This window comes from Dasypus novemcinctus, chromosome 9 (genome assembly GCF_030445035.2).
Source record: "Dasypus novemcinctus isolate mDasNov1 chromosome 9, mDasNov1.1.hap2, whole genome shotgun sequence".
Taxonomy (NCBI): Eukaryota; Metazoa; Chordata; class Mammalia; order Cingulata; family Dasypodidae; genus Dasypus; species Dasypus novemcinctus.
This window is the reverse complement of record NC_080681.1, coordinates 131,328,372-131,341,957: the sequence shown is the minus strand read 5'-3', so window position 1 is coordinate 131,341,957 and position 13,586 is coordinate 131,328,372. Positions and strand designations below refer to the sequence as shown.

Below are 13,586 nucleotides of genomic sequence, written 5' to 3'. Positions count from 1 at the left end.
GGCAGGCTGTGCAAGAACCAAGGCAGGGGTTTGAAGAAGCGGCAGTGAGCAAGTTGGACCACGGAATCAGTCGTGCCAGCTGGAAGGCCCCAGGACCCATGGGGGAGGGCGGGGAGCGGAGCCGTGTGGAGAGCCAAGCCCGCTTCGGCCTCCTCGGGAAGCAGGTGGAGATGTGGAAGGGTTAAATCCCAAGCCAGGAGCGTGCCAGTCCGAGGCGGGGAGGTTTCTCTCCGCGCAGACTCCTGAAGGGGTGAAAGCGGCGGCCTCTGGACGCGACGTGCGGGCTGCGGGCGGGGCCGGGGCCTGCCTCCCGACGGTAAGTCTCGGGCTCTGCGTGAACTCAGAGCACGGACTGACAATCCCGGGAGCTCAAAGCAAGTCGAAAGCGGGGTGCGGGTGCGTCTCGCCCCCGACCCCTGGAAGCCCCGCCCACTGCCCCGAGCGGGCCGTCCCGCCCCCGCGCGCCCAGGCCCGGGCTCAGGACCGCCTTCGTCTCCGTGGTAACAGGAGGCGTCCTCGGGCCCGCCCATGCGCAGGCGCCCTGCCGCTAAGAACCCGGCTGCGCCACGTAGGGCCGGACGCGGGCCGCCTCCTGACGCACTTCCGGCGTGCGCACGCCCGTCCGGGCCGCAGCCCCCGGCGTCTGCGCCGCTGCTCCCGAGAGCGGCCCCGCGGCCCAGCGCGGAGTCCAGGCCCCCCTCTCCTACCCGCCCGTCCCGGGCTGGCCTGTGCCCCGTCCCCTCCCCGCCCCGACCCGGCTGCGTGGCGCTCCGGCCCTCGTCCTTGCAGCGCTTCGCTAAAGCCTCGCGTCCCCGCCCGCGCCGGGACTCGTCCCTGGGCTCGGCGGCGCCCCCTGCAGCCCGCGTGCGTCGGCGCCGGCGCCGCGGGGCCTCCTGGGAGTTGTGGTCCGGGCCCGCCCCCCGCCTCCGGCCCGCGCCGGCAGCGAACTGCGACTCCCGGCAGGCGCCGCGGCGGCCTTTGGACCTTCGGTGCCGGGGGCTGCGGGGCCGCCTCCGCGGGGTGGGCTGCGGGGCGCTGCGCAACCGGGGTGGCCTGGCCGGGCCGCCGCTGAGCAGCCGAGGGTCCGGACCGGCTCACCGGCCGCCGCACAGACCGGACAGACCAACCGACAGACAGCGCTCCTCAGGGACCTCCAGGACCCCCGGGGCCGAGCGGGCGGGAGTGGAACTTCCGGGCAGGTGCAGGGTCAGCGGGGGCCCCGCGGCTAGGGCCGAGGTCCGGGACGACGGGGGGCTGGGCGGACGGGGCCCGGGTCCTGCCCGGCCTGCTGGGGAACGGGTGGCAGTGGACCCCTGTCCCCTGCCCGCAGGGCCGGCGCTCGTGCCCGGGTCCGGTGCCTCGGTCCCCGCGCAGCGCGGGGCCTGATTTCAGCAGAGCCAGGGCGAGGGACAGGGCTGGAGAAGGCACTGGGGTGGCCCGGGAGGTTGCAGGCTGGGCCTGGGAATGGGCACGGAGACCTCGGGCAGCCCAGGCCCAGACCGGCCGGCCCGCCGAGGTCGACGCTGACCGCGCCTCTTGGCCTCTGCCGGTGGCCACAGGGTTGGATGGCTCCGGACTTGCGCTGAAGCTCAGCCAGGCAGGAGGCCGGTCCTGGAGGCTGCAGGTGGGCAGCGCCGACACCGCCGGACAGGTGAGCGCTCGGCCGGGTTGTGGAGCAGGCGCACGGTGGGCCGGGGGCAGAGAGTGCGGCTTTCACCCCGTGGGCTCCGTGGGATTCCAACTCAGAGGTATTGGTTTGCTTTTGAGAGTCGTGAGTGGGGAGGGCATGGGGCGGAGTGAGTAGTAATCCTGCTGCTCCCACCCTGAGCTCGAAACAATCGCAAGAAGTAGTAAAGGTGCCAGACAGGTAACCGGTGAGCCCTGGCCAGAACCGGGAGCGCTCTCCCAGCCCCTACCCAAGCACCAGAGCCCTGGCCAGTGTCGCCCTTCCTGGCAGGGCTTCTCCTCTCCCCGCCCGGCTAGGGCTCTTGTCCCAGATGCAACAGGTGCCTTCTTGGCTGTCAGTGGTGATGCCTCCGTCCTCAGGTGTGTCCTGCTCCAGGCCCATGCCTGAAGGGCGTCCACCTGGATGGCCAAGGTTCAAGGTGATGACAGCTCAGGACATTGCTTTGACCATTCCTTGAGGCGGCGTCTCGCTTAGCCGAGCTGGGTTTTCTTTGTGCCTCTGGGCTTCACCTCTTCCCGGGGTACCCTAGTTGCAACCGCCACCAGACAAGCCCAGGACTCACCAGCGTGCGGCTGGAGGCAGCTCACATGATGTCGGCTCCGTTCAAAAAAGTGTCACTAGGCCAAGGAGAGGAGTGGCAGCCTCATGCCTTTGAGCATCTGTTTCGTGTAATGTTTTTCTTCCGAATAAAGGCAATTTGCCAACTTCCTAGTTAAATGTGGTTTAATTTTTATGGCTTTTTAAAGCTGTTTCTGTAAAATATTTGAAAATTAGGGAAAATGTCCCTTTGCCACACCGCCCCAGTTTATGGTTTTGAAATAGTTCTGCTTGCAGAAGCCTGCCGTTTCTCGTGACGAGAGAAACAGTGATCGTAGAGTATTCCCAGCTGCTCAGTTGCTGGGTTGAGATGGCAAATGTTAAAAGTGTAAAACTGTCTCTTAAAACACCTTTCTCCCCAGACTTGCTTGCTGTCTGCGTATTTGATTTGCTGTGCTCTGTGTCGGCAATGGCTGTCAGTTTCCAACAGGAAATCTTGCTGCCTGACCAAATTTGTGGCCCAGGAAGTAGCAATTACATGCTTAGGATGCTGATGTGAGAGGTTGGGGTGTGTTTTAAGGTAAGTTCTTGTTTTTATTTATTTTTTTGAGGTATTGGGGCTGAACCTGGGACTTCACGTGTGGGAATCCAGCACTCAACCAGTGAAGCACATTGGCTTCCCCAAGTTGGATTTTTTTCGTTTGTTTTGCTTGTTTATGTTTTCTTCAGGAGGCACTGGGAACCAAACCCAGGACCTCCCATGTGGCCGGCGGGAGCTTAACCACGTGAGCCACATCTGCTCCCCGGTTCTTATCTGTAATGAAAGGCGCTTGCCACCTGGCTTCTAACACACTGACAGTCTTGGAGTCATTTTAAAAGTCAGTGTTGGAGGGAGCAGATGTGGCTCAAGCGATTAGGCTCCTCCCTCCCACATCAGAGGTCCTGGGCTTGGCTCCTGGTGACTCCTAAATAAACAAGGATGACAGACACAGCAAGTAAAAAACACCAGAAGGATGGGGAGAAATAAATAAATAAATAAAAGTCAGCGTTGGGAGTGGATGTAGCTCAGTGGTCGGTTGAGCACCTGCTTCCCATGTACGAGGTCCTGGGTTCATTCCCTGGTGCCTCCATTAAAAAAAAAGTCCGGGTCGACGTCCTGCAAGGGGCTGAGGTGCCAGCCAGCGGCACGGCCTGTGAGCTCTGGGGTGAGGCTCCCCGAGCAGGGGTGCGTGTGAGCGTGCTGCTGTGCTCGCACCTGAAATCTGAAGCGCTACTGCGTGTCCACGGCAGGGTTAGCAGGGAGCTGCTTCCTTGGGGCCCTCACACACATCCGGTGCTGGGGGCTCCTGGAGCCATGCTGCCCCCTCCCGCAAGCCCCTCTGGCCGCGGGGCCACACCACTGTGTCTGTGGGCCCTCCCTGGCCTTGGTGTTTTGGGGGGGCGTTGGCCAGGTTGGCACGGGGTGCAGCCAGCCTTGGGTGTTTGCATTTCTGCCATAGCCTCCAGCCCAGAGTGACCAGCAGAGGCGGCCCCGGGGCCTTGCCGTGGTATGAGGGAGAGGAGAAGCCCATCCTGCACGGCAGCCCCACGCCTCGAGCCGGGCAGGGTTGGGGCAGGAAGGCGGAGCTGGTGGCTCGGAAGCCTTCTGCTCTCCAGGAAGGCCTGGACACCAGGAGGCTGTCAGGGGGCAGCGGCGGCGGGGGGCCCTTGGGGGTCTGATTGGGCTGGCGGACCACCCACAGGGCAGGACCCCCATGCCCACCCTGTCAGGCCTTTCTCACTCAGGCACTTACGACAGGCCCTCTGAGGTCCAGCAGCCAGCACCCACAGAGGGCCAGCTTCGTCCGGACCTGGCCCCCACCCAGAGGTGCTGGCCCTGTGGCCTGAGGGGAAGGGGCAGTGCCTGCCAGCGAGGCCCATGGCTCGAGTCGTTTGTCAGCGGGCCCCGTTGTTGGAATGTCGGCCCAAAGGGTGTCGGGAATGAAAGACGAGAGACTGGGATCAGGGGTCCTGAGAGCATCGATTCCTCAAGCTCATCAGACAACTTCGTTGTTACGAGTAGCATTATATATACTCAAACCACCGTAAGCACGAACGATAGCGTGCATCTGCACTCTAAAAATTCTCACAAGCTGCAGGACTAACATCTTAGAGTACACGGTGGTAGTGCCCGCTCAGGCTACGAAGTGTGTTCTCTCTTAACTCTCCAGCCCTGGACAGCTTCGGGCCTGTCTACTTTGTGCGTTCCTGTGTTAACAGCGTAACCACAGAAGCAGCCCTCCGTGCCTTAGTTTCCCACACTCCGTCCTGGGGCGGCCAGGCCGCCTGCGAGACCCCAGGGCACCCAACCCGCTGGCGAACTGTGGGGCGGGCAGTGGGCCCTGGCGGGCGGGGCCCCCGCGGCCCCCTGAGCAAGCACACTGGGAAGAAACCAGAACGGAGGCGACCGAGGGCAAGTCCTGGGCCCTTCCTGGTGAGCCTGGTCGAGCCCCGGCCAGCAGGCACAGGCCGCGCTGCCCTCAGGCTGCTGGGAGGAGGGGCGGAGGGGCTTCCAAGCCCGCGGGCGCGAAGCTGTGGGGCCGCGCAGGTCCAAGGTGGGCTCCGGGCCCAGTGGGGTGGGCCGTGCGGCCTCTGAAGCAGAGACACAGCCCCGAGACCCCGGGCACGGCACTGGGAGACCCGGCGTGGGAACCCAGCTCCGTGCTCTGCCGTCCTGATGGGTCGCAGGGCTGGGGAAGAGGGTGGGAGCGAGGCTGCGCCCACCCGCCCGCAGGGTGCCCAGTGCCACCCTCCGGTTGGGGCGGCTCTGAGCACCTGGGGCTTGTGCCTAGGGGTGCCCTGCCCGCTGTGTCCCGACTCAGGCTGGCTTTGGGAGGGCAGCATTTTGCCGGCCTGAGCTGGGGGCAGACGGTGGCCGTGCCTTGGGACTGCTTCTAAAAATAGCACTCAGGAAGGCCAGCAGGCGCAGGGGCCGGCGCTGCCCGGCTGTGTGGGCACGGGCTGAGCCTGGTCCTGTGCCAGCGCCCCACCACCTGCTCCCTACCCCCGCCTGCGGGATCTGGAGCGGCAGGCGGCCAGCAACCCCGAGCTCCCGGCCGCTGGGCCCACCTGGCCGCACAGTGCCCCTGGCGCCATCGCCACCGGCTCGCGGCCCCGAGACCCTCCTGGTGCCGAGCAGATGGGTGCCCCTCCCAGCAGGACCCTGCCCGGGGTAGCTTCTGCTGCCCAAGTGTCCGAGGTGGACAGGGGTCAGCTGGGTTCTGCTGGCCTGCCCGATGTGGTGGGCCCGGGGGAGAGGCTTATGCACGCCGGTGGCAGCGTGGGCCACGGCCTTGGTACTGCATCTGTGCCCTGGACGCTGGGCTGGGGCCTCGGCTGCCCCTGGAGCTCCATGGGCTGGAGTGGCAGTGCTTGGGGTGCCTTGCGCAGCTGCTGCCCTCAGGGCCGGGTGTCAGGGGCCCCCACGCTCCCGCCTGGTCCTCGTGTGGTTCTGTGGTCACCTGTGCCCCGTGGCCAGGGATCTCCCAGCCCAGCTCCCGAAGCAGAGCCTACGTTTTACCACGGAGGGCTGTGGGTGCCGTGCTGGTGCAGGGGAATGGGGGAAAGGGCAGCTGGAGGAGGGGGCAGGGGAGGGAGAGGGAGGTGGGGGCCGCAGCTGTGGCCCTTGTGGGGTCACCTATGGGCCGAGCCGCCTCCTCTCGCCTCTTTTTCTTAACACCTGCAATGCAAACCTGTAGGTTTTTAAGAGGACGTGTGCCGGTGCCATGCTGCCATGGGGCGGGCGTGTGGTGCCCACCGCAGGGACCTCCCTGCCGCACGCCAGCACAGACCACTGCCCCCCGCCGCCCCCTCCCCACACAGCCTCGGCGGAGCGCAGGGCTTATCCTCCCCCCACCCCTCCAGAGCGGTGCGGCCTGCGGCTGTGCTCACCGTGCCCCGCCCACCACAGGGCCTTGGCACGGGCAGATCCCCGGGCTGGGGCTCGCCACCCTCCCCAGGTCTTGCCCTCAGCCCACGAGTCCCACTTCCTGGAGTTGGTGAACCCGCTTACACCCCTCTGGCCCGCGGGAGCCACCCTTCGTGGGTGTGCAGGCGGGCGGCGGGCTTGGCCGGGTCTGGTGTCAGCGCGGTCCCTGGCCCCAGAGGCCCACCTGGCCCGTGGCCCTCGGGAACGTCTGGCCAGGGACCCGGAGCCGACCGTCGAGGGGCCTGTGGGCGGGTGGGCTGAGCGGCTGCCCTCTGCCAGCAGGCGGCGAGCAGCCCCCGCCATGGACCCGGACCCCCAGGCGGGCGTGCAGGTGGGCATGCGCGTGGTGCGTGGCGCAGACTGGAAGTGGGGGCAGCAGGACGGCGGCGAGGGCGGCGTGGGCACGGTGGTGGAGCTTGGCCGGCACGGCAGCCCGTCCACCCCCGACCGCACCGTCGTGGTGCAGTGGGACCACGGCTCGCGCACCAACTACCGCGCCGGCTACCAGGGCGCCCACGACCTGCTGCTCTACGACAACGCCCAGATCGGTGCGGCGCGGGGCGCGGGGGTCGGGGGCGGGGCCGCCGGGTGGGAGGGCTCCCGCCCCCTGACCCTGCCGGCCCCCCCAAGGCGTCCGACACCCCAACATCATCTGCGACTGCTGCAAGAAGCATGGGCTGCGGGGCATGCGCTGGAAGTGCCGCGTGTGCTGCGACTACGACCTGTGCACACAGTGCTACATGCACAACAAGCACGACCTCGGCCATGCCTTCGAGCGCTACGAGACCGCCCACTCACGCCCGTGAGTCTGCGCCGGCCGGCCTGGGCATACCCAGCGCCTGGCGCCCCCATGGGCCTCGGCCCCACCCCCCCTGGGGCGGAGTTGCCCCCCAGGAGCCTCCGTCCTTGCAGCCCCTCCAGAGGCCTGGAGGCTGGTGCTGGCTGGCGACTCTTGACCCCGTGCAGTCCCGCAGCCCAGCCAAGGCTCCCCGAGCCACCGGCGCCTCTGAGGACTGGGGAAAGGACGGGGTCTCGCTGCTGGCGGGGGGTGTCGGGTCTGAGCACCGTGGCTGAGCCATGCTCCCCGTTCCTCCTGCCGCTGCACCTTCCCTGGCCAGGCCTGGAAGGGGTGAGGAGGGCGCTGCCCTGCGGGCCTGGAGCTGGGGCCCTGCCCCGCCCTGCAGCCCCCAGCCTGGGCGGGAGGGAGCTGGGGCAAGGCCTGCGCCCTGCTCAGGGCTTGCTGTCTTGCAGCGTCCCGCTGAGCCCCCGCCAGAGCCTGCAGAGGGTGGCGCTGCGCGGCATCTTCCAGGGGGCCAAGGTGGTGCGGGGCCCCGACTGGGAGTGGGGCGCCCAGGACGGTGAGCGTGCGGCCCGGGGTGCGGGGCGCGGGGCGCGGCGGGCCCCATGAACTTCCCAGCCACCCCGCGGGCGCATCTCCCCAGGAGGCGAAGGGAGGCCGGGCCGCGTGGTGGACATCCGTGGCTGGGACGTGGAGACAGGACGCAGCGTGGCCAGCGTGACGTGGGCCGACGGCACCACCAATGTGTACCGCGTGGGCCACAAGGGGAAGGTGGACCTCAAGTGTGTGGGCGCGGCGGCCGGTGGCCTCTACTACAAGGAGCACCTCCCGCAGCTCGGTGGGCCCCCCCTCCGCACGCCTCCCCCCCTGCATGCCCACGGGGCCCTGGGCCTTGGTCGCTGAAGCCCAGGGAGGGGGCGCTGTCTCAGGCCCAGCCCTCTGCCCCCCCAGGCAAGCCGGCCGAGCTGCAGCGGAGGGTCAGCGCCGACGGGCAGCCCTTCCAGCACGGGGACAAGGTCAAGTGCCTGCTGGACAGGGATGTCCTGAGGGACATGCAGGAGGGTCACGGTGGCTGGAACCCCAGGATGGCCGAGGTGAGCCACGCCCCTCTGCGGAGCCCCGGCCGCCCCCCGCCCCCGCGTGCTCCGGACCCCCAGCCGCCTCCCCCAAGAGCCCCGCCCCGCCCGGCCACAGCCCTGTGACCCGCCACAGTTCCTCGGGCAGACGGGCACGGTGCACCGCATCACGGACCGTGGCGACGTGCGCGTGCAGTTCAAGGGCGAGACGCGCTGGACCTTCCACCCCGGGGCCCTCACCAAGGTGCGTGGGGGTGCGGCCCCCGGGCGCCCCCCACCCCCGTTCACTTCTGCACCTGACGTGCCCGTTAGACCCCGGGTGTAGTGAGGTGGGACCCCCACCCGTGGTAGCCTGGCCGGAAGGACGGCAGGGGCCTGGCTGGGGTGGGGGGCTCGTGGGTGGGAACTCAGCAGGGGGGGCGGTGTGGGGGCCGCATGGCTAAGCCAGGAGCAAAACGGGAAGGCTGGGAAGGGCCGGGGCTGGGCCTGCTTCCTAACGCAATCCTGCCTGATGCCTGAGGGGCGGGGGGAGCACCCACAAGGGGGTGGGTGTGTGAAGACTAAGGTGGGTGCTTGGCCCAGGGAGCTGGGGGGGATTCTCTGGAGGCCTGGGGGCCTCATGGAGGCGGAGGAGGGGCCTTGCCCAGCTCTGGACCTGCAGCCTGGGTGCTTGTGGGCCCTGGGAGGAGCATGGGCAGAGGCCCTGGGGTGGCGGTTTACAGGGGACCCTGGAGAGGCGCTGCCTCAGCCCTGCCCCGCTCCCCCAGGCTTGTTGCCCCCACTGCCCTGGCCGCTGGTGACCAGGACGTGTGCGGGGCAGCCTCAGACCTGTGTCCCCTGGCGCTCGGGGGCCTCTGCGCTGAGCCGGGGACCTCACAGGCCTCTCTGCCGTGCAGCACGACTCCTTCTGGGTGGGCGACGTGGTCCGCGTCATCGACGACCTCGACACGGTGAAGCGGCTGCAGGCCGGGCATGGCGAGTGGACGGATGACATGGCCCCCGTGAGCCGCCGCCCCACCCCCGCCCCCGGGCCACGCGTCGGGCGGCGCCGTGACCCCGGTCCTCTTCTCGCAGGCCCTGGGCCGCGTCGGGAAAGTGGTGAAGGTGTTTGGAGACGGCAACCTGTGCGTGGTGGTGGGCGGTCAGCCCTGGACCTTCAGCCCCTCCTGCCTGGTGGCCTACCGGCCTGAGGAGGATGCCAACCTGGACGTGGCCGAGCGGGCCTGGGAGAACAAAAGTATGGGTGCCAGGCCTGGGCGGCGGTGGCGGTGGCGGTCCCCCAGCCAGCGCTCACGCCGCCCTGCCCCCGCCTCTGCCCCGCCCAGGCTCCCTGAGCGTCGCCCTGGACAAGCTGCGGGCCCAGAAGAGTGACCCAGCACTCCCCGGGAGGCTCGTGGTGGAGGTGGCGCTGGGCAACGCCGCCCGGGCTCTGGACCTGCTGCGGCGGCACCCAGAGCAGGCGAGGCTCCCGGGGCCACCCGCTCCCACCCGTGGCCGGCCCCAAGGGACAGGGTGCGGGGGGGGGGGGTGGCCTGACCCGCCCCCTGGCGCTCCTGCAGGTGGACGCCAAGAACCAGGGCCGGACTGCCCTGCAGGTGGCGGCCTACCTGGGCCAGGTGGAGCTGATGCGACTGCTGCTGCAGGCGCGGGCAGATGCGGACAAGCCGGACGATGAGGGCAACACGGCGCTGCACTACGCGGCCCTGGGGTGAGGCCCGCGGGGGGACACGGCCCGCGGGGGGTCGGCCGGGGGGCACGTGCGGCAAGCACAGCGGCCCCTTGCGCCTGCTCCCCCGATCAGGAACCAGCCTGAGGCCGCCCGGGTGCTCCTGAGCGCGGGCTGCAGCGCCGACGCCCTCAACGGCTGCCAGAGCGCGGCCCTGCACCTGGCCGTGCGGAGGGGCTTCCTGGCGGTGGTGCGCGCCCTGTGCGAGCGCGGCTGCGACGTCAACCTGCCCGTGAGTGCCACCTCCCCGGGGCTTTTGGCCCCATCCCTGGGGTCACGGGGGCGGCGGCGGCCTCCCTGCGGAGTGACCGCTGGCCCCCCCTACCAGCAGGATGCGCACGCCAACACGCCCCTGCACTGCGCCATCTCGGCGGGCGCCGGCGCCAGCGGCATCGTCGACGTCCTCACCGAGGTGCCGAGCATCGACGTTTCGGCTGCCAACAGCCAGGGCTTCACGCTGCTGCACCTGGCCTCCCTCAAGGGCCACTCCCTGTGAGTGGGCATGCAGGGTGGGCGCCGCCGGCCGGGCCCCTCGGGGCAGGCCTCCTCTGGCCATGCGCCCACCAGGACAGGCCTTGCCCCTGCAGAGCCGTTAGGAAGATCCTGGCCCGGGCGCGGCAGCTGGTGGACGCCAGGAAGGAGGACGGCTTCGCGGCGCTGCACCTGGCCACCCTCAACAACCACCAGGACGTGGCCCAGATCCTCATCCGGGAGGTGAGGGCAGCGGGTCCGGCCGGGGGCCCGGGGGGCCCGGCACCCCGTCCCCGTGCTGAGCCCGTGCTCCCCAGGGCCACTGCGACGTGAACGCGCGCACCCGGAGGCTGCAGTCGGCACTGCACCTGGCCGTGCAGCAGGCCCACGTGGGGCTCGTGCCACTGCTGGTGGACGCCGGCTGCAGCGTCAACGCTGAGGACGAGGACGGGGACACCGCCCTGCACGTGGCCCTGCAGCGGCACCAGCTGCTGCCCCTGGCGGCCGATGGGGCTGGGGGGGACCCAGGGTCCCTGCAGCTGCTGTCTAGGGTGAGGACGCCAGGGGCCCCCGGCCTTAGGGTGCTGGTAGGTGGCGTCTTTGTGGGGTAGGGGTGGGTGTGGGCCATGCTCTTCCTGGGGAGCTGGCTGCCCTGGCTGGTGCTTCTCCCGTAGCCTCGGACCAGCTGTGCCCATGCCTAGGCTGCGGGGGTGGGGGGTGCGGGCAGAGGCGTCACTCAGCCCGGTGGGCTCGAAGGTCCGCCCCTCACCCGCTCCTCTCGCTGCCCAGCTCCAGGTCTCCGGTCTCCCGGGCAGCGCGGAGCTAACGGTGGGCGCCGCGGTAGCCTGCTTCCTGGCACTGGAGGGCGCGGACGTGAACTGTGCCAACCGCCGCGGCCGCAGCCCGCTGGACTTGGCCGCCGACGGCCGCGTGCTCAAGGCCCTGCAGGGCTGCGCGCAGCGCTTCCGGTGAGAGGGCGCCGGGCGGGGGTGGGGTGGGGCCCCGCGCCCCCGGGCTGCTTAAAGCCCCCTCCTCCAACCGCAGGGAGCGGCCGGCGGGCGGCGCGGGCGCGAGGCCCGTGCACAGCCCCCCCGACGCGGTGACGAGCCTGCCCGCAGCCGCGGGGCCCGAGGCCGCCGAGTGCCTGGTGTGCTCGGAGCTGGCGCCGCTGGTGCTGTTCTCGCCGTGCCAGCACCGCGCGGTGTGCGAAGGTGAGTGTGGGCGGCGGGGCGGCGCGGGGGCGCGGCTGCTTCCAACCGCGCCCTCCCCGCCGCCCCCGCAGAGTGCGCGCGCAGGATGAAGAAGTGCATCAGGTGCCAGGTGGTCGCCGGCAAGAAGCTGCGCCCAGGTGGGTGCCGGGGCAGCGCGGGGCCGGCGGCTCCTCTCGGCCCGCGCCTCACGCCCGGCCCCCCGCCCCCGCCCGCAGACGGCACGGAGGTGGCGAGCGGCGCGCCCGCGCCCGGCCCGCCGCGGCAGCTGGTGGAGGAGCTGCAGAGCCGCTACCGGCAGATGGAGGAGCGCATCACCTGCCCCATCTGCATCGACAGCCACATCCGCCTCGTGTTCCAGTGCGGCCACGGCGCCTGCGCGCCCTGCGGCGCCGCGCTCAGCGCCTGCCCCATCTGCCGCCAGCCCATCCGCGACCGCATCCAGATCTTCGTGTGAGCCGCGCCGCCCCCGAGCCAGGTCCCCGAGCTTGCCTTCGCCACCGCCCCCCGCCCAGTTTTATAAAAGGATTCACGGATTCGGCCTCCTGGTGGTGCCTGGGCGCCGTGCCGCCGCCCTCGGGGCCTCCCGGCGCGCTGCGCCCGCCTCTGCGCTGTCCTCGCCCGGCCCCTGGGCCGAGCGCCTCCCCCTGCACCCCCCTCCCGCCCGCGTGTCACTCCCGCCCAGCCCCCAGCCCGGACGCAGCCCTCCTCCCGGGCCCGCCTGCTCCCCCACGCCCACGCTGGCCGCGGCCCCACAGAGGAGGGTCTGCGCGAGCGCCAGCTGAGCCCGCGTGGGCAGCCCCGCCTCGCTTGGGGGGCTGGCCCCGTGCCCACCCCCCGGGCACCATTCCGGACCCCAAGCAGCACCCGCTCCCTTTCTTGGCGGAGACGCACACTTGGCCCAAGCCGGGGTCCTGGCCGCGGCGGAGCCAGGAGGGGTGGGCGGCGGCTGCGGATGGCTGGGCCCGGGAGGGGCGCGCCAGGCCCGGGAGGGACCCCGGCGTGGGGTGCCGGTCAGTTGGAGCAAATGTTCAGCGACGAACGGGGCGCTGAGCCCGGCGGCCGCGCTTTCCAAGAACCACCCGCTCCGCTCCAGCTCCCGCCCTGGCGCCGCCGCCCCGTCCGCGGAGCCCCGGCTGCCGCCAGCTGCTTGGCATTGCCGACCCCCCCTCCCCCCGCCCCGCCCCGCCCCGCCCCGCCCCGCCCCCCGGGACTGCAGGCGGAGGGCGAGACGGGGCGCCCCCGACCCACGCCCGCTCCCCTCGCCCCCCCACGCAGTCCGCCCCGCCCTCTGCGGCCACCTCCCTGCCCCCCACGTTCTCCAGCCCCGCAGGCCTCGGCCCCGCGCCCAGCGCTGCCCGCGGCCGCCCCGTCGGGTTTTCTGCCCTCAGCGCACCCCCTCCCGCGCCTCAGTCCCCGCCTCACCTTCCAGTTCTCAGGAAATCTCCCAGCTCCGACGCCCCTATCCAACCCCGGTGCTTCCCCCCACCCCACCCTCTGAGGGGGTGAGGGTGGCCCTCCCCGGCCGAGACGACGCCCCCCTGGCTCCCTCCGGCCTCTGCGAGGGACCCTCGCGGGCCTTTCTCGCAACCTAAGCCTTGCCCCGCGCCACGGCGCCTTCCCAGTGACACGTGTCCCCCTCCCCCCCCGCCGCCCCCCCGCATCCCTGTCCCTCCTGGCTCCTGCCCTGGGCTCTCGCGGGGACCGTCTCAGGCCGGCGCAGGGGGGGTTCGTCCCGGAATGGCGGGGCGTCCCGCGCCTCACACAGGGCCTGGCGCTGGGGTAAGGAGAGGGACTCTGGGAAAAAGTCAGAAAAGTTGAGCCTCCCCCCCACCCCCCAGCCAGTTGGGGACCCTGCCCGACAGCCCGTCCCCCTCCTCCGCGGCCGCCCCGGCGCCCGGAGACCACTGCCCTCTTGGCCCTCACGCCCCCTCCAAGCGGCCCCGCCCAGGCCACCACCGCCACCCACCAGCCCGACCTGGGGGCGGCGTCCAGGGCTGAGGCGGCGGGGGCTCCACGGAGGAACGGGCCAGCCGCTTCCCTTCCGCGCGGCCGTTCCTCCCTCCCCAGCGCCCCCGCCCGCCGCGGGGCCTGTAACTCGAGCCGCCCGGGTCG

At 70.6% G+C, this 13,586-nt stretch overlaps 1 protein-coding gene across 15 annotated transcripts; it reads left to right on the top strand.

Moving 5' to 3' along the window:
- The first annotated feature begins 951 nt into the window (after positions 1-951).
- On the top strand, positions 952-12,007 carry MIB2 (MIB E3 ubiquitin protein ligase 2). Of its 15 annotated transcripts, none has more exons than XM_058304647.2 (21): positions 952-1,199; positions 1,560-1,651; positions 2,647-2,804; positions 6,474-6,739; positions 6,822-6,993; positions 7,443-7,549; positions 7,634-7,828; positions 7,942-8,084; positions 8,215-8,310; positions 8,963-9,067; positions 9,141-9,303; positions 9,392-9,525; positions 9,626-9,774; positions 9,868-10,024; positions 10,124-10,284; positions 10,380-10,506; positions 10,581-10,814; positions 11,053-11,231; positions 11,308-11,474; positions 11,546-11,611; positions 11,690-12,007. In XM_058304647.2, exons 4-21 carry the CDS (start codon positions 6,493-6,495, stop codon positions 11,926-11,928), a joined length of 2,841 nt encoding a protein of 946 aa, XP_058160630.1. In that variant the 5' UTR covers positions 952-1,199; positions 1,560-1,651; positions 2,647-2,804; positions 6,474-6,492; the 3' UTR covers positions 11,929-12,007. The 15 variants fall into 15 exon arrangements, with proteins under 15 accessions (XP_058160630.1, XP_058160629.1, XP_058160631.1 ...); XM_058304646.2 differs by having other exon boundaries at positions 10,121-10,284; XM_058304648.2 differs by having other exon boundaries at positions 952-1,206.
- The last annotated feature ends 1,579 nt before the right edge of the window (positions 12,008-13,586 follow it).